The 20,554-nt window shown below is 38.1% G+C and overlaps 1 protein-coding gene across 7 annotated transcripts in view; it reads left to right on the forward strand.

Moving 5' to 3' along the window:
* Positions 1-20,554, forward strand: part of RALGAPA1 (Ral GTPase activating protein catalytic subunit alpha 1) — a 138,336-nt gene that overhangs the window by 68,495 nt on the left and 49,287 nt on the right. For all 7 annotated transcript variants that reach the window (XM_082318766.1, XM_082318768.1, XM_082318772.1 and 4 more), the window contains 5 exons: positions 2,483-2,591; positions 10,580-10,690; positions 11,687-11,755; positions 13,561-13,695; positions 14,445-14,628. In XM_082318766.1, the coding sequence (XP_082174892.1) occupies positions 2,483-2,591; positions 10,580-10,690; positions 11,687-11,755; positions 13,561-13,695; positions 14,445-14,628 (608 nt within the window). The remainder of the gene's footprint in view (positions 1-2,482; positions 2,592-10,579; positions 10,691-11,686; positions 11,756-13,560; positions 13,696-14,444; positions 14,629-20,554) is intronic.

The raw sequence follows: 20,554 nt of genomic DNA on the forward strand, positions 1-20,554 counted from the left end.
GCACACGTGCATTCCCAGCCTTTCAGAGAGCTGAGTTATGGTACCCCCAAAATGCAAAGGTTGGACCACTGTGTGTAATAACGTTAAATGAAGATTAAAAAGGAATAGATTCCCAATGTCACTTTGGGTTGCCTGTGCCCCTCTGCTTCTTCTGGGAGAGAGATGGGTATGTCTTCGTTGTGGGGGTAACGATGTTCCCACAGCTCCTGAAGCTTGACTGCCTCGCTTCTCAGCGGCAGTTTATCCACTCTCTCTTTTGGGAATAACCTCTCCTGATGCCATCTGCTTCACAGCAGTACAGAGTTCACCTGGGTTACGACCAGAGGTCATATTTGGTATCTGCATTATGATTTTGCCATGTCAGCTCAGCCACTGGTAGAGGCTTAATTCTCTGTGCAGTTTCCTAGGAGAGAACTTAGATTTCTTGGAACTTGGGTACATAGCTTTGTATATCTCTAGCAAGTCTGAGTGCTGTTATTGTTACCCAAGCTATAAATCTCTATTCCTTATCTCTTCCACAGAGGGCCAATGTTTTGCGTTTCATTACATACTTGACCCAGCTGAGCTTCAGGGAAGTCAGTTATCTGAAATATGTTCTACTCTCAGATCTCCATCTATAAAGATTAATAACTGTATTAATCAAATTCCTCTCCTGCTGCTGACAGTTTGAAAAAGAAGTGATAGGTTGATGAACTCGGTGTACATCTGTTCTACTTGTGCTGTTAAGGCTGTGATTCTTTAATAACAACATTGTAGCTGCATAACTACACAGTTTTTCCGAGACTACTCTGAATAATGATAGTGAAACTGATGTTCTCGGTAGAAATCTCACAGACTCCTGGATATTTTGCACATAAGTGTGTCATCAGATGTGGAATGGATCTCAGCAGCATGAAGAAAACCTTAAATAGTAACACGGACTTAGAGCTGTCTGCTCTTCTATATACTAAAGGTTTATTTTCTGAGTCAGCTTACACAAACTGTCTACATTTATTGTTAAATCTATTCTATGTTCATTCTCTTTTGTTCAAAAAGGATTGAAACACATACTGTGGAAATAGCAGAAGTGTAGATTGGGAAGGGACCAGGAGTACTTCTGTAAGCTCTCCCTCCTCCGAGGCTAGAGTGTGTTTAAAACATTCCTGGCAGTAGCTTCCCTAAACAGTCCTGAAAATTTTCTCAAAGAAAAAAGTTACAAAAATTTTAGAGAGACTGTTCCAATACTTATCTAGTTTTTACAGTCATGTTGTTCTTATGACCAGGATATAGGAGAAATCTTTTCTACTGGAAATTAAACTCTTCGGTGACTTACTGCACGTTAGAAGATTTCTTATAATTTCCTTCCTTAATTGTGATCTGGACTCAGTAAGCCCTTCAACTTTTCCTCCATATGTAATATTCCCCAAAGCTGTTTATTATTTTTGTCACTTTTTTCCTAGACTCCCTCAAGCTTGTCTTTTATTCTTAGATTCTATTAATCAAAATGTAATAGAGGCAGTCTTGCAATTGAGATTTCAGTGACAGTGTACAAAACAGAGTGGTTTGACATCTTATTACTCTGTCACGTAGAATTAATTCCAAGATGTATTTTTGCTACCTGTTAGCAGTTTCATGATTCTGCACAGCCTTAAAACCCCTTTTCTACAGCACAGGCTTCATAGCCATTTCTGTTTCTATTCTAGTGTATGATTTTTCCTTCCCAGATGTAGTGCTTTGCAGTTCCCATGACCAGCTTTCATCTTGTCAATTTTGGACTGCTCTCCAACTTTATCCAGAGGATTTTGAATTCTGAAGTTTTCTCCAAAATATTTGCAACCTGTGTTCTTGAAGATAACTACTAATGATTCAGAGATTGCTTAAGCTAGCTCCTTAACTTTTCTAAACAAATTTCATCCATCTATGCTGATTGGAACACATCCAAATACTCTTTACCTTTACACTTCTTTTCCGTTTCCTGATTTTAAATGAAGAAACAGCAACAAAAGTTGAAGTATTTTATCACAATATGTGTACTATCTCTAGCATTCATTTATCCCACCTCTATTCATCTTTGTTTATTGTCAGTCTAAAAAAATGTAAATATCTATGAATGAATAACATTCCCCTCTCTTATCTCTTGTGTCCCAGAAGCTCTAAACAAATATGAGCAAACTCTCATGTTGGGGAGGAGGAACCTTCCACTCCGATTTTTACTTTGTCTTAAGAAAATATATATGAAATTCCCATACATTAATTTCAGGTAGTATTTTAATCCAAAAAGCACATAGAGATGCAGGAGTTCTTGATGTCTTTTGGATTTTTCAGTTGCTCAGAAGGGTGCTTCCTTTGTCCTTTCATGTGCCTTCACCAGGGTGCTTGGGATTTCTTTCTCATTTTTAAATAAGTTACAGCATTATAAAGGTTTTTGTGTGGTTCTTTTTGAAATATTGCACATTCCTGTGGCACGTTTCTCAACAACTTGTCCTCCAACATTGTTTTGCAGATGTGTTGCTCTTTGCAGCCTTGGTATTTGGATCTGTGAGGAGCTAGTTCATGAATCACATCATCCTCAGATCAAGGAAGCATTGAATGTGATTTGTGTTTCTTTAAAGGTGAGAGACTAACACTTTTACAATGTATATTGCCTTTATATGTAAAGATACTTTGCCTTTTCAAAGTCATGATCATATTTTAGCATCCTTACTTCACAGTCTCATTTTCAATCCTTACAAAAGACTGAATTCAGTTTAACTGATGAATCTCTGAACTCTGTCAAAAGAATTCTTTACCCTTATTTAAGTTTGGAGGAAATGGTGTGCTAGGAAATAAGGTAGTGGATCCCTGTCTTAATATATATATCATTAGCCACTGTGCTCTAACCTCTGCTCTTTGGAGGACAGCAGTTTATCCATCATCCCAGCTTTCATAAATAATCCTTGCAGTTCAGGTTTCAGCAAAACCACTACTGGCTTTGTCTTACTTTGTCCAGCTATACTCCTTCCCGCATCCTGGACCTAAGCTTCCAGCAGGGTTTTCCACATCTGTTTGTAACTAGATCTAGGAGCCTGTGGTGGATTAACCCTGGGTAAGGGCCAAACTCCCACTCAGCTGCTCACTCACTCCCCCTCCTCAACAGGACAGGGGGAGAAAACAGGATGAAAAATCTTGTGGGTAAAATGAAGACAGGGGGATTGCTTACCAGCTACCATCATGGGCAAAACAGATTCAACTTGGGGAAATTAATTTAATTTATTGCCAGTTAAAATAACTTGGGCAGTGAGAAACAAAGACAAAATTTAAAATACCACCTTTCCCTGCCCTCTCCCTTTCCCAGGCTCAACTTCACTACTTTGTTCCCAACTCCTCTGCCTCCTCCTGCCCCCTACCAGGTGGTGTGGAGGGGATGGGGAATGGGGAGTTACGGTCAGTCCATAATAGTTCCTCTCTGCCACTCCTTCCTCCCTGTTCCACTGTGGGTCCTTCCACTGGCTGCAGTCCTTCAGGATAAGCCTGCTCCAGTGTGGGCTGTCTGTGGACTGCAGTTCCGTCAGGAAATATCCAGTGCTGCAGTGTGGGGTGCTCCACAGCTGCAGCGTGGATATCTCCTCCGGCATGGTCTTTTCCATAGGCTGCAGGGGAATCTCTGCTCCAGCACCTGGAGCACCTCCTCGCCCCCCTCCTTCTCTGACCTTCATGTTCGCCATCTGTTTCTCATTCCTTCCCCCCCCCCCCCCCCGCCTGTGTGGCATTTTTGTCCTTTCTTAAATATGTTTTCACAAAGGTGCCACACGCTTGGCAGATGAGCTCAGCTGTGTCCTGTAGTGGGTAGGTTGCAGAGCCGGCTGGAACCTCCTGTGTCCGGCATGGGGCAGCCCCTAGCCTCTTCTCAGAGAGACTCCCATGTATCCTCTCCATTACCAAGACCTTGCCATGTACACCCAGTACAGATCCATACAAAGACTCTAGAGTACAGAAGTGTCGGGGTCTTTCCTTCCCCAACATTTGTTTTTCCTGTCTAGGCTAGCCATGGACGCCAAGGGAAGTCACATTCCTCACTAATTGGCATCCTGGGTTCCCCAGCTCTGATTAATAGTACTCTTAAAGCCTTCATGGTACATTCTCTGACACATTGCAAAAAGGAAAGGTCAGGGTAGAAAGTAAACTGGAAAGGATCCCAGTTTTGGGAGCCATCTGCCATCACATGCAAAAAGCCTATGCTAGGCCAAGTTGCTGGCTTTTACTCCTTGGCTGTGAGACTGAGTGGAGCATCCAGTGTAAGAGGGGGACAGGGAAGAAAGTGGGAAGGTGACAAATGCAAAGGCCAAGCAGAAGTTTCCCAAAGTTTTTCGTGCTTCTTGCTCACCTGCCCTCTTATTGCCCCCACTAACCAAATCCCATTATCCCCGTATCCTGACTACATTCTGTGCCTGTTCACTTCTAAGTTTGAGAGCCATTGCATTATGCAGTATTGCTTCTCAGCCCTGTCCAGATATTTAGAGAGAGATGTAGAGTACTTATGCCGCATGCGTGGATGGAGCATGTTTGATTTCCTGTGGCAAAGTGCTTTTCTACGGTCATTCCAGGACATGTTGTTCAGGCCAGTACCTGTTAGAAAAAATCTGAATCCAAAGACAGGTCAAGAGTTGGCATCAAAGTTTATGTGGATAAACTACCTGTTGAAAGGGAATAATGACAACTCGGATTTTGGTGAGAAGTAAAGAGCACCTGTTTTTATGGCTGTCATTAAAATTTATTTCCTATTTTTTATGAAGCATGCTGCAATACTGGGTAATTTTACAGTTTTTCAGAAGGATTTAACTTTTCCTTTTTAAAGGGTGTGGTGGGTTGGCCCCAGCTAGCAGCCAAACCTTTACTGAGCTTCTCGCTCACTCACCCACCCCCAGCAAGAGGGGGCAAAACATAGGAAGAACAGCACTGGGTCCCTGGCCTCTTTCCACGGGGGCCACGCCTGCAGCCCTCCGCTACCAAAACCTTCCCGCCTACACCCAATACAATGGTTCTGAAACTAATTTGTAAGATACAACTTTACAGTCCCTGGTAGTCACCATGCAATTCTGCATAAACACCTTCACATTAAGTTCTTGAATTCTAGGGCGATTTACTGTTTTGGTATTTGCTGTTCTGATTGAATCTGTTAAACATGGCTAGTATGCACAGTGATTCTCACCCAGAAATGCAGCTTGCTCAGATATCGCTAGTTCATTGTGGTGCAACGCCTATAAAAATGCTTCTGAATAGAAGAGATTTTCTGACATTTGTCTGCCTTTCCTTTTGTGACTGACAGTTGTCACTATTCTGAAACTAGTCTCACTAGATTTCAACTCTGGCCGTGAGATTTTGTATTGGTGGTAGTATATCAACAGTATATTCCTTTCATCATCTCTGTTAAAAAGCTGCACTTTTTTTCCCCCCCTTTTTTTTTTCCTTGGTGAGTGGTTTTGCTTTCCTACTTTTGCAAATCTTTTTGGAATAATTAGAATATTATTAAAAACATTTTATTTTCTAGCATTTTGCAAACTTGCATGTTCGTGAACAATATCTTCAACTTTTTAAATATGTCCCAGTTTATTTTCAGAACCTTTCTACATGCTCTTTGTTTACATCAAAATTCAATGAATAGTCTAGTCGTTCTGTATATACATATTGATAAAAATCAGGGTGTACACTTCTTATACATGGCTTGTGTCAGATGTTGTGAACTAACTCTTCTTTTCTTTTCAGCAATGGGAATCTGAAAAGTATCTTAGCAAATCAGCTGATCACGTCCTGTGAAGCAGGATTTGAGTCTACATCTAAAATGAATAGCTGCAGGGCCTTTAGTATTAGACTCTAAATTGCAATTTCCTGTTTTGCAAAATCACTTTCATCCTTTGCAGCTTCACTAATACTCTCTTCCAGGGTTTTCCCCTTGCTTTTTAATATCCCTTAACTAGTGCATTTTATCAAGTTCCTGTGCAAGTTTGATATTAGGCAAATGATGCTGTTTTTATCTTACTTCTGCAATTTATCAAAGTTTGAACTATTTTTAATCCTAGCATTCACTGTGATTTCTCTTATTTTTCTTTGATGTATTTATTAAACCAATTATTTGTATCTCATTTATATTAAACATAAATTACTTCTTGAATGAGAAGACAAAGATATTTATATTTCTACTTCGCTTTGCGTTGGCAAAAGCATCCAGAGCATGTTGGCTTTTCTCCTGTTCTGAGCAGTGGTATACATTCACAATAGAGTTTAATCATGAAATGAAAAGTTCATAAATATATCATGGGAGAAACAAATTAGCTATAATTTGTTACCTAAGCAATCTCCTGCCTTCCAAACAGTCAGAGATTTGAACTCCCAGAATGGATTCTTTTCTTATTTTCAGGAGAAACGAATGGATAGGAAGCTATAGTCCTAGTCCAACTTACTGATAAGCACAATGGACCAAATAACATTGAATAGAAATGTTAGCAACAGTTATATGCCTATTTCTGAAATGCAGAAGCATATTCAGAACTGCAGTCCAGCAGCTCACTCTCAATATAGCTAGCACTTCTCCCAGCAGTGCGGCAATATTGCTGTACCTGGGCTAACCTCTGCTGAAGTCTGAGCCCAAAGGATCCTAACCAGCCATCCAGACCCCTGCGTTTCATCTTTATATTACGCTCCTCTCAAAAATGCTGCAGATACATCACAAAATTGTGTTTACAGGCTTAGTTGAATGAGTTCCAAAAATAGGTTATTTGCAAGTAGGGACAAGGTTAAACTACTAACGTAACATCCAGAAAGCAGTGGGCGCTTGCAAGGATGAAAAGTTATGTCAAGACTACCCTTCCCAGAACAATCCTGAGAGTTAGGTACCAGGCAGAGTTCCAGTTCATTGAAAGCTTTAGGTCCCGTCCCGTCCCGTCCCCCCCCCCAAGTAACTTCTAAAAAATTATGCCCACAATTACACTACTGTATATAAAATCATACCAAAGTAGTATTCATAAGCTTCATACCAAATCATACCAAAGCTTCATAACATACAGCATTTTCCTGAGATAGAGAACGGCTGGTGAAATGTTAGTAGCATCGCACAGCTGTCTTTGTGCCACCACTGAAGGCTCTTGGAAGAAAAGTCAGAACAAAGCACCTGACTTGAAAGGGGTGAATTGTTTTGCTATCCAGCATAAACCCAGTGTTGCTGCTTGAGTTTAGGAAAATGTCCTTCCAGGACATAGCTATAATTGTCTGTTCTAAAGCGTCTGTATGTTCTTTTGAAATGTGATATATTGACCACGCTGGGACAGATTTCTGAAGTAGATGAAGGATTTGATCTGTTTGCACCAATCCCCATATTCTTGATCAAAACTTCCTACCTGGTGCTCTTCCCATGAAAAACAAAAATTTGAGTGAACAAGATTTAAATTTTATTCATATTCATTACTTTATACCCTTCAGCCTTTTGTTCCCTTTCTTAAATTAAAAAAAAAAAAAAAAAATTCTTTTCAACCAGAGAACAGAAAGAGGTTAACTAATTTGCATAAACCAGCACTAGAAATCATTCACTCGTCTTCATTTTAGAGCTTGATGATCGCCTTTAAAAAAAAACAAACAAAAAAAAAACAAAAACAAAAACATGCTCCCTCTGTTTTTAAGTAGTGAAAGGCTGATTATTCAAAGACTCTGCAAAGTCTCCAGGCCTTTTTCTCAGGTAATTTTTTCTTAAATTCAGTGATCTGGATACTTCGTATTAAGCTACCCTGGATTATCCACCCTTTTTGTCCTCTCCAGTGACTTTGGGGTTTTCCTGCAAGCTTGTAAGGATGTTTCCAGCAATCGGGATTTGATCTCGAGTTCTGTAATCAAATTGTTATGCTTTCAATTTGATTTAATTGTTTTTGGTTGTCACTTGAGCTTGAACATTAGAATCTGTACCCTGCTTACTGTGCTCTTACAGTGTACGTTCGCAGCATGGAGAGAGGCTGTCTCATGAGGGATAAAATGTAATGATGTTCCGGTCAGAAGCTCTGGGAAGACATGCAGATAAAGGTCTGCCATGTTTTAGTTAAAAGCCAACAGTAGCGTGAAACTGCGTCCACTGAGAAACAGGGAAGGTCAGAACAAGAATTAACTACCCTGTGTACTCTGATTTCCATGTCTGTGGCTGACTTGTAACAGTCATTCGTAGTCTTTCTTTATGCTTACATAGATACCACAAATAAAAAATGTTAATTAAAGCTTGGTACTCCATACTTTTGCTTATGTTTGCACTTTTAATGTTTTTTTCAAGAGCTTAAATGTAAAAAATTATAGCTCTGTTTTGATAAGAAGGTGGCCCAGGGCAGAGTTTTCTTCCAGTGTATTTTCCTGTAATGCTACAGGCTTGGGGAGGAGTGGCTGGAGAGCTGCCCAGCGGAAAGGGACTTGGTGGTGTTGGTTGACCCACGCCTGAACATGAGCCAGCAGTGTGCTCAGGTGGCCAAGAGGGCCAATGGCATCCTGGCTTGTATCAAGAATAGTGTGGCCAGCAGGACCAGGGAGGTGATAGTGCCCCTGTACTCGGCACTGGTGAGGCCGCACCTCGAGTACTGTGTTCAGTTTTGGGGCCCTCACTCCAAGAAGGACATCGATGTGCTGGAGCGTGTCCAGAGGAGGGCAACGAAGCTGGTGAAGGGTCTAGAGCACAAGTCTCATGAGGAGCGGCTGAGGGAGCTGGGGTTGTTTAGTCTGGAGAAGAGGAGGCTGAGGGGAGACCTTCTTGCTCTCTACAGCTACTTGAAAGGAGGTTGTAGTGAGGTGGGGATCAGTCTCTTCTCCCAAGTAACAAGGGATAGGACGAGAGGAAAGGGCCTCAAGCTGCTCCAGGGGAGGTTTAGATTAGATATTAGGAAAAACTTCTTCACCGAAAGGGTAGTCAGGCACCGGAACAGGCTGCCCAGGGAAGTGGTTGAGTTTCCATCCCTGGAGGTATTTGAAAGATGGGTAGATGTGGTGCTTGAGGACATGGTTTAGTGGTGGACTTGGCAGTGATAGGTTAACGGTTGGACTTGATGATCTTGAAGGTCTTTTCTAACCTTAACGATTCTATGATTCCACCTTTAAATTTTTGCCATTCAAAAATTGTATTCTGAAATCCTTAATTTTCTGTTCAGGCTTCATTGCCCAGCCATTTCAGCTTTCTTAAAGCTTTTTTTTTTTTTTTTAAGGTTTGTGAGATATACCCTTCCCTGAAAGGTTAATAGAACTGGACTGATTAAGAAAACAGTCTAAGAAGCCAAGAGATTAAATCTAAGTATTTTTGCAACCTAATTACCCTTTTCTGAGTTCAGAGGTAGACACTTAGCCACCTTGCAGTACACACCTATGACAGCTTCACTGCTAAGTGAGGTTAAAACATGTAAACTACTTTTTTATTCTTTTAATAATGCAGGAAATCTGATGTCACTTTTCTTCATTGGAGAAATAGAATAGGATCTTTCATGTTTAAATCATGAATTACCTAATTGTTTTCTGAGTGATTTGAGATTCATCAGTATTATGGTTTGGAATACTTGTTTTCAGTATAAACACAGTATTTTCTTGAATAAGAATGTATTGGAAATCCTTCTCTTGGGGCTGTTGCATGTTATTTTTTCTTCTGTGTAGTCTCTGCTGTCTTTTGAAGTCTATAGTTTTGCTGTGCTAACAACCATTTTGCTCAGATTTGTCTTTAGCTCAAATTTGTAGGATTTTCATGTTTCAAGTGAATAAAATTCACTTGTAGAATTCACTTTGTTTGGTGCACAGCTTAATGTTTTAAGGCAAGTGCGATGAAGGAATAAGCCTCAGTTACATGTCCTGTGCATTAACAATTTAGGGAAATGTATCCCTGTGACTTCATTCCTTTGTTTTCCCACTTAGGAGTGTAGGGCAGTGTGTGCATCCACTCCCAAAGCTGGGGGGTAATTGCATAAATGCATTCATTTTCACCTTGATGAACAAAGTAACTTAAAACATTTTAGTAACTGTGGCAGGCTCCAGTGCAGCAGTGTCTTCCTGCCTTTAAAAGACAACAGAGAAAAGAGGAATTAAGCAGAGAAGCCGAGGTGCATTCATTTCCATTCAGACAAGTGCTGTACACAGCAGTCACTAGCAAATACAGAACAGTTAGTCTCGCTATTAGTGCTGTACCATACATTTTGGATACACGGCTATTCACCTGCCTTGGTTCTCAACAAAGACCTCTGATTTCAGATTTGGATCCTTGGGTTTTTGCAGTTATGTGTTAATATCAATAATCATTACGGTAACAAGAAATTAATTTTTTCTTCCTGGCTTCATGATACTATACTAACCAGTCTGAAGTTAGTTAGGAGACTCCTCTCCCCTTTCCCTCGTTGCGTGTAACTCACTGATTGTCTGTCCCAAACCTTTGATTGTAGCTGCTAACATTTGGTTACGACTGTAAAATAATTCCTTTTAAATTTTGTAAAATTTAATTCTGTTCCTCCGATAAATAGGCACATAAGGAACTGTATGTATAAAACCATACATAAGACCACCTTACCACTAACATACTGCTGTGTGAAATGTAGTCATTGTTACTGGATTGTATTCTCTTTTCTAGTTTCCAAATAAAACAGTAGCCCAAGTTGCCTGCAGTATGCTGAACATGCTGATACATTATGTACATAGACTTCAAGTGTATCAAGCTGATTCACCTTTAAGAATTATTCAAGTAAGTAATTTTTAAAAAGTTGAAAATTTTGATTCTTTTAAATGTAACAGTAAAATGTATTTCACTGAAATCAAAATACCAGAATATTGACAAGTATGTTTCACAAAATGTTAAATTAGTAGAAACATAATCTTACTGAACATTAATTGCGTGGGTTCATGTTGCACTTACTTGCTGACTCCAATATTAACATGTAAAATGGTTATATCATGCTTATTTTTTCTCCAATACAACTATGTCATTATTTACATGAGAATATTGTCAACAAAGAGCAATTTTTAAAAATATTAAATATCTTCAAATATGTTTATTTAAGTTTAGTGAGAAAGCGATTACTTAAAATATGGATCTGCAATTGTATTTTGCATATCCGTATGCAAAACACTTTGCATTACAGTGTTTCAGTATAAAGCAAAAATAATTATTTTGAATACACTTTAAATAACAAGAAAGTAGACGGTGGCCTCTGTGAGTCTGAACCAGAGAGAAAAGATAGAGGTCTCCCAGGTAACCGGAAAGAGAATTGTGTGGAAGCTTCTTAAGAGATGTAGCAAGCATTTCTCTGTTCCTCTGCAGTCCTATTGTTGATTAAGCAGAGGCAAGGTGTTTACAAATTCTAGTAGATCTAAGAAATAATGGTGCTCAAATAGCCCTGTACACAAACCCACATCAGGCTCCTTCCTGCACCCTACAAGTGTGTTGAATCAAGTTCTCTTCCTGCCTGAATATTCGGAGTAGCTGCATAATTTCATTGTCCATAATGCACCTACGTCAGTCAAGCAGAATGTATTCCTTCAGTGTCTTCTGCAAAATTCAATTAAAAGGGTTTTATTTAAAAAAAAAAGTGTCAAGGGGTACTGTAATTTGTCTCAAAATAACTTTAATAGAATTTAACCATGAACCTAGTATTGTGTCACATTTACCTGCCTAAAAATTTATTTTCAATTTAAATATTTAAATTGTATTTTTAAAGAGGCTATGCTATATTTTTCCCAGATTCTGATAGCAACTATTACCCATCTGCTACCCAGTACAGAAGCCTCCTCTTATGAACAGGACAAGAGGGTAAACATTTTTCATTTCTTTTTAATGTGTCAATTTAATTGCAAAAGTGTGTGACATAGCATTGTTACAAAATTTAAGCTGTGCCTTAAAGTAGGGATTCAGCTCTTTTAGTACAGTATAGTCTTCTCAGAATTCCAGCAATATTCTGTATGCAAGTGAATTTCTGAAGTTTTTGTAGGAAAATATGCATTTAAAATTAATTGAGATTGATTGTTTTCAATAATGAGAAAGTCTTCTTTATCCTCAGTGAACTTACAAGCAAGGAAAGTAATGTAGACTTTTCAAACTTGTCTTACAGTGAAAATATATTCTCAACTTGTAGAGAATACCTTTCAAAATATGTATAAGATTATGATTTTTTGCACTTTCTATTTTAAGTACATTCTTGAGCAAGATAGCCTGTAATCTTCAGGTGAATTTGATTGTTGTCATCCTTCAAAACAATTGCTATCTTTTTGTATTTTCAGTGGACCTGAGTCCCCTAGCTAAGACAGGCTCCTTCTTCAGCTGATACCCACAGTAGTACTTTCTGCCTCCTGAAAGCTGTATCTCTTCTGAATTATTTGGCTTTGCTCTAGGACTGTGGGACACAGTGGTCATTTAGACTTGGGCACTTTGGTGCAGTTTGTCACTGGCAGCTCTGTTGTTCTGGGCCACCTATTCCTGCGGGAGCTGGCATTCATGGCAGGCTCATTTTGGCCTCCAGAGCTCTGTTTCGCCTCTCCTCTCTGCTCGCAAGGAGGCAGTGGCTGTTGTAGACTACAGCAGTATGCCAAGCTAGCCACCTTTCTTCTTGAGGTGTTTCCTATAAGTCAGTAAGTTTCCCCATGAACTAATGCTGATCGTGGTACGTGAAATATCATATCAAAAATTGGCTTACCTAGTTTGACAAATTTAGTCCTAATGGGTTTCTTAAAAATTGGTTTAATATAAAGAAACTCAGAGCCCTTCATCATTAGGTTTATTATATGGTGCCTCTGAGAGACAAACTTGTAATGTATTATGTGAAATGAGTATGATTATGTGTCATTTATTAGTAGATTAGTTAAGTGGATTTTCTTTGAAAGACTTTTATTTAACTTGGGAAATATTTTAGAGAATCTTGCAGCTATTTATCTGAATATTTTCCTCTTCCACAGCTAAGTTTTAGAAATGAAAAATAATTATTTGAAGCCAGTAAATTATTAATAATTTGGTGTGTATGTGTGTCTTAATCTAATTCTGTTATACAGTCTTTAAAAACATCCCCTAGAGGGAGTTGGTTCTTTTGCTGACTGAGTAGCCTACAATACAGAAAGCAGTTGGATTTCTTTCAGATGATACCTGGTGCTGCGTAATGTTATTGACATGTTGTGAAGGAAATTTTGTGTTATTTATAAAGCTCTAAATGCAGCTGAAATAGTTGCTTTGTGTAATCCTTGATTCACTTTACAGTAAGATTTATGTGCAGAATGGTTCATTAATTTGTACCTGTGTAATCTATCATTTTAAAACCGGCACCCTACAAATCAATTTTGAAAAATCATGGGTATCCTCTGAAGCATAGTATCTGCTCACAGACTTGCCATGGTGAGAAACTGTTATATGGATGGTCTTTATTAAATATCTCAGTAGCCAAATTTTTACTGATGCCGTGGGTTTTGAACATACAGTGGCTTTTAAACAAGTGTGACCTGCCATTACTGCAGAAGGCTGACTCTACTGAATTGAGAAAAGAAAGTAAAACAGAGAAGTAAAATACAGTGATAAATGTGAAGTAGCAGGTGCCGGTTTAATTGATTTGTAATTGAAAGTGTTTGTTCCAGTTGGTGGTTTCTTTACTTCTGTGCTTATTGGATTGGATAATGGCCTTGCCATTAAAGACCTTGCTGCAGCCTCTTCACACTACAGGAGCAGAAAATGATAAGACTGAAAGATCCGTTCTTAATTGTATATATAAGGTACATGTTTCTTTACTCGCTAAATGAGAATTTCTATGTATGGAGGTAGTGTCAGTTTTCATGGAAATGAAGACACAACTTTTCTGTAAGCTAACCTTTTGTTCTGCTGAAATGTGGAATGCTGTCTTAGTTCTTGTACATTTTACTGTAACTGCTTGATCTTTGGTATATTTGGAATTGTTAATTTTGTCTTATGTTTTGTGATGTTTAACCAAGTTACTTCTTGTATGTCATACCAATAGCAGACATTTGTGTTGTAGGAGACCAGCTATACTTTTAAGACAGACGAGGAAGCAGCTTTTTTATACCAAGCAATTTTATTTAGCAATAAGCAAAGTAAAAAGCACCAAGTTATAATTGCTGTCTCTAGGGACACAGAACAAAGATAGGTATTTTTTTTGCAAGGGAAGGGGATTAAAACCTCCAGCAGCTTAGACCTAGCGTATATAATTAAAGAAGATAGGAGATCTAAAAATAAAGGTAGCTTACTGATTTGTTGTAAGTTTTGTTTCTTGTTTCTTTATTGTTAAATTCCACTTCAGTGTAGACACTGTTTTAACAATTTTCTTTGCAGACTAGGGTTTGTTTCTGTAAACATTAAGCATCTAAAATTTTCCATCATTTTGTCTTGCCTACCTGGTTCTAACAAATCAGTTTAAAAATGTAAATAAAAATAAATGTTATTTCTTATAAAACTATCAAGTAGAAATTTCAGTAGTTAATGTCACGAAATTCTGTTTTTGTTCTAGGTTCTGCATGGATGTGTCTATGGATCTCAGTGTTTTAGCAACCCTAAATATTTTCCTCTAAGCCTTTCTGACTTGGCATGTGTGGATTATGATCCTTTTATGCACTTAGAAAGCTTGAAAGAACCAGAACCACTGCATTCTCCAGACTCTGAGAGGTCTTCTAAACTTCAGCCAGTCACTGAAGGTTTGTCAAATTGCCTAAATACATTTTCTTTCAAAAAGATCTTATCTTGGTTTCCAGTATTGAAGCGTTTGTCTAAAGCACAAATTTTAAATTATACCTAGACACTAGGTAAGAACTATTACTATGGAATGAGATAAGATAATTTTGAGCAATTACTGTTCGATTAACTGAAATAAGTATCAGTTCTGAACAACACGAAGACTGACTTGATATGGATCCTTCTGTGCTCTGTGTATCAGCAAAAAGTGTTAAGTACTGCAGTTTGGATAAATGTTGCTTTTCATTTTACTTTCAGTAAACTAATTTATTTTTTCTTAATGTTGCTCCTTTTTCTAAGAATATTTTGGATTTTTTTTCCTATCTGAGCTTGCAATATTGAAAGCTCTCTCTGAATTTTTTTTAACCTATCATAATTTGTTGTCAATCTGTTTACACTGTTTAAAACCACAGATCTTTCTACAATGAGAGAAATTTTATCTCATCTGCTTAGAACCTTAAGAGACCCGGGAATTAACATTTTCTTCAGAACTCGGACATAAAAACAAAGAATCGAGAAACTAAGCTACAGAGTAGTAGCATATATTATGCAGTGTATCTATGGCTACGTTAGGAAGAAAATTGAAAAAGATGAGATTAATACTGATACCAGAAACTCTGTGTAGTGCTATTCTCCCTCCATATTAAGTTGTTCCATTTAGGCTTCCTTAAAGGTATTAAGAACCAGATAAATGCAGAAGCTCTTTGTAGCAGCTGTGTGCTAACAGCAGGTGATTTTGTGGTCTGTAGTGACTACGTGCTGTTTTTTATGTAGAGAAAATGGCTAATCATTGTGCCCTTGTCTAAGGCATGCTTCATCATCCTCAAGTACTTTTTTGGCCAAAGAATTCTAAACATAGAGCTGTCCCCTAATAAGCTCAGTATTGGATTGAACAAGTCTGATTTGAGAACTATTGGCAGGAGGAGCTGTAATTATTAAATTTACTGAAGAATGAAGCAAGCTACTATAGTTGGCTTTTTGTCAAATGGCTGTGGTCTTATTAGTAAAAAGTAATCATCTGCTGGGTCAGAATGAAAGAGGCTTCGAAGGATTCATTCTGTCCTAATTACAGTCTCACCTATACATATTATGTAAAGCTAATATTTAAAGCATTTGCCAAAATTAACTTCCACTGCATGTTCTATTACAGTGTAGTGAATTGTAGTAGCTTTTTATGCCTGGCATCTTTTGTATTCTGTAATAATCTGTAATTATGGGTTAGCAGCAAATGCCATGTGGCTTGTTTAATCTGACAATCTGAAAAGACAACCTTGAATAGATTTCTCTTTAAATGAATGTAGTTGCACAAAGCCTTAGCATCGATATCTTCATTTTGCGTTTCCGTACGTGATCTGTTCTTTTATGATTTCTTGTTAAATTTCTAAATAAAAGTAATTTCAGTTGTTCCTTTTATCTCTGCAGATGAACTAAGGAAGCCCCATATGTTTTTAAAGTTTCAGGGCTCTGGAATTGTAAGTCAGATCGTGAAATTTAATTGGCAAACTACAGTATTATAATGCAACCCTGGTCTTGCAACCTTGGCACTTCTAGTCCACATTGCCAGGCAGAGAATAAAATTGGCAGAGCTTAACCGGTCACACAGCATCTGTTCTCCCTGGCATTGTTGGAGGAGTGAGAGGAGTAAAGTTAGTGGATAACAACCAGTCTGGGACTCCATCAAGACAGGGGGTCAATTAGTGCAAGCTAGCCGCAGAGCAGCATGCCAGTGCTCTTTTTCAGTAGAGTAAAAGTGCTGTCATGATACCTTTTTCGAAGGAATGGAAATGGGCAGGATGGCAGTTGTAGGGAAATCAAGGAAGTTGAGAAAGACAGGGTGAGGATTGCTAGACTCTTCCCTTAGGTCACAAGCAAAGCTGAAAGTACTGAAACACCAGAATTCTTAAGACAGGGTGCTTTTGATCAGTTTAATAGATGTGATTGATGTGCTCTGTTATGCCTCCCATTGTTCAAGGTCAGATCCATCACAAGTTTTACGGACACTTACCACAGTATGATGTGGTATGAGACCCATGAAGATATGGGACTTTCACTGATACAGCTGTGTAGCAGGGACAGGATCTATTGAGAGGCTGGAGCAAGCCCTGCAATAAATGGCAGGGCAAAGATTTGATAAATCCTCTAGAAACAGGTGATGTGGGGAGAGAAGAGGACTATTCCCCTCTCTGTTTCAGTAACTTTCCAAGTGCTCTCTCTCACAAGGAACCTGTTACACCTAGGATTATCTGTGAAATTTTCTTTGTCCTCCTTTCTGTAGGTTTCAGATAAAGTGGTAGGTTGCAGTATAAGATACACAAAGAATAATTTTGAAATTAAGTGTTAAGTATACTAAAGTGTTATATTTAAACCAGAATGAACTTTTAGCAGCTGTCAATAAAGACATCAGCAGGAAGCTTTTCTTGCATCATTAGAACTTGCAGACAGCAAGTGTGTGGTGCTTTCGTGTATCTAAGGAATCACAGGGCTTGTCTACATAGCATCATAGAATAGTTTGGGTTGGAAGGGACCTTTAAAGGTCATCTACTCCAACCCCCCTGCAATGAGCAGGGACATCTTCAACTAGATCAGGTTGCTCAGAGCCCCGTCCAACCTGACCTTGGTACCTGAAGGCTGATGAACTGTTCCTCTGGCTAGTATTGACAACGGCTTCCTCTAGCTACAGTGCAGGCAAACAAGTGCTGCCTGTGTTAATTAACCGCACCTAACTAGCCTGGATTCAGTCTCACACTGACAGAGGTACGCTTTCTCCAAGGACGGTATAGCATTACAGCCCTTCACTGTACAATTTAGATGTGCAAAAGCTAACTTGGACTGCATTCTGCCATGATGTGGTTACCTCCTTCTGATCTTTTACCTGTCATTGCAGGACCATGAACACATATGAGGGAGAATTAAAATGGAGTCTCTCCTTCAAAGCTTTTTTGTTGTTTATATTAAATGATGCAAACATTTAGGAAAAAGTAAAATTGAGGGGTTTTGTGACCCTTGCATTGACAGGAAAGCTGGTTGCATGAAAATATGTAGCATTAAACAAAAAGTGCTATACATCATCTAATGTCAATAGACAGCAAAATCAGACTATTGAATAGAGTCTAGTCATAAGGAAATAATATTTTGTGGGAGTTATTTTGCAATTATAGGCAAAATAATTTTGAAACCTGTTCTTCATAGATCACAAATCTCTTAGCGATAATTATGATTGGAAGGTAGTAGTTGCATTGCATAGATACAGTGGTCCATCAATTATTGATTTAATGGATTTTTCTCCGTTTGTCATATTTCTCCAAACATATTTTAAACTCTCTTTCATAGATCGATCATTTTTCCTAATATATTTCAATTTCTGAAGAAAAGGTTTCCCCGATCTGATGTTTGGCCTTAGCTTTTATTTAAAAAACAGAAATAGGAAGTACTTCTCTTTTAAGTCTTTGCTGTTTGCCTTTTTACTGAAAGGGGACAAAAAGTACACTTTTTAAAAAAACACTTTATACATGGTGCATCCAGATTAGCGCAGTTTGTGTTTCATGAGGGATATTCTAGAGATGGGTTCTCTGTAACCGCATCTCTCTATACCTGAAGCTTAAAATTAGAAAGGAGTGAGACTTCCTTAAACTAATGGAAAATACAGGTAGCTAAGCTAAACTGAATGCTCTTAGGCTCCCTCTAAATGTAATGGAGAAAGAGAAGAGTTTCCAGAGTGATTCATCCCATTTCTCCAATTTGGGCTTCTAACTGACATGAATCAGTCTGTACAGGTGCATCATTCTTTAGATAGCTAAAAGGGTGAGGAGAGTTAAATTCCAGCCTCAGTCATTACTTTTTCCTTGTACTACGTAACTGTAGTTGTTTAGAAGCTGTTCAGCCAAAGTGGAATTAAAGAGTTAACAACATATCTTAAGGAAATTCAGGAATCCTCCATTCATGTCACTGATACAGATTAGTGGTGATGGACCTTCAGCCTTTCCACAAATGAGGTAATTTCAGGGACTGAGAAAAATAGCCAATATAACATGCTTCTAGCAAATTACAGAGTGGTCATGTACACATATAAATGACATTGCCCAAGCAAAAGACTGCAAAGAGAGCAGAGATGAGTTCACTCCGGAGGACAGGTTGGCAAAGCAGCCAGCTAGACTGCTTTAATGTGTGATGGTATGGCTTAGTTTGTAGAATTTGTGGTAAAGCTGTGATGGCTTGTGTTATTGTGTATTTTGATCTGCCCTCCAGAAACAAAGAGCATGGTTTAGATACTAATTTTAGGAATTCTTATATGGTGAATGTCCAGTTGTTCCTGATTGAGGAAGTTAGGAAATTAATTTAAAATTCTCATATTTTCAAAAAGCATTACTGGGTTTGTTTTTGGTTTTGTTTTTTGTGTTGGTTTTTTTTTTTTTTTTGCGCTAAGGGAAACCATCACCAAAATCTGATTTGCTGTGTGGCAAAAATGTTTTGAGACTGCTTTATTTTATTTCAACATAACAGGTTACATCTTACAGTTTACTTCTCTGTATGCTTCTCTTAATACTTCTGATTTAAGTTTTCTGTGTCATTTTTAGATCAACAATACTGTATTCTGAGGGAAAACTCAATGAGAAGTATCATTCTCACTTTATAAAAGAGGCAATGATAGATTTATATCCCAATTCTTTTATTTGTTATTTTAATTCAAGAGTAAAATTTTCAGAGAAAGACCATGGTAGGACTGCGAATGGACCTTCTGAATTTAAATTCAGTGTTCCGCTCTTTCTCTCATTGTATCATCTTTATTTTCCATATGTCCCTTAGATTCCTAAGGGAGTAAATTCATGCACACAGGCACAATACAACCATGGTCAGGTTTGAGATCTTTAGGGTTTGCCACAGAAAAGTAATAGTAATAACTTCTATGCTAACAGGTCCCTCTCATTTCTTCAGGTTTTTCAGCAGAACTTAACTGAAGGCATTTAACCTACACAGTGTGAGACTTCAGGTAGCTGGGAAGCTCACATGTCTTTGCTCCTAGGAACCTGAGAAGAGCATTACCTTACTTAACTGTGCAGTGCCAGGTGCTAAACACTTGGCATAAATATCCTGACAAAGATGAGCCAGCCTCTGCATTGTCCAGGTGCTGGTTAGTACTTCACTGACAAATTATCCTTCAAGGATCCAACTTATTTTCCCTTTCTCTTGTCTAAACTTTCTTAGAGTTCCCTCTTATATTTCAGCAGATGGCACTATAACTTAATTTCCTTGTATGCTATCAATATTTGGACATTTAATTCAGCTTCACGGAATGTTTTTGTGTTTGTAAATTTTTAAACCTCAAGAATGTTATACATAATAAAAATATAATATCTAATTTGTTTATATTAGTTTTCAAGGTCTTAATTTATTAAAGTATTTGAGTTTTTCTGCATTTTGGAATAGTGTAAAAATTAAGTTGATTTTGCCAACTATTAACAGGGTGAAATGTTTCCTTTTTGCAGTTCACATCTAGTGCTCCCTAAAGGTAGAGAAGAGCCAGAATCCCAAATGTCTCTTACATGCTTTATCCAAATTTTTAAACCTCAAGAATGTTATACATAATAAAAATATAATATCTAATTTGTTTATATTAGTTTTCAAGGTCTTAATTTATTAAAGTATTTGAGTTTTTCTGCATTTTGGAATAGTGTAAAAATTAAGTTGATTTTGCCAACTATTAACAGGGTGAAATGTTTCCTTTTTGCAGTTCACATCTAGTGCTCCCTAAAGGTAGAGAAGAGCCAGAATCCCAAATGTCTCTTACATGCTTTATCCAAACCGGGGCGGGGAGGGGGGGGGAAGGCGGCAAATATATACTAATTGTTTACTTCTGCAGACGCAGAATGTATCCAGTGCTTCAGAAACTAA

Source organism: Platalea leucorodia (assembly GCF_965183815.1).
Source record: "Platalea leucorodia genome assembly, chromosome: 7".
NCBI classification, from domain to species: Eukaryota; Metazoa; Chordata; class Aves; order Pelecaniformes; family Threskiornithidae; genus Platalea; species Platalea leucorodia.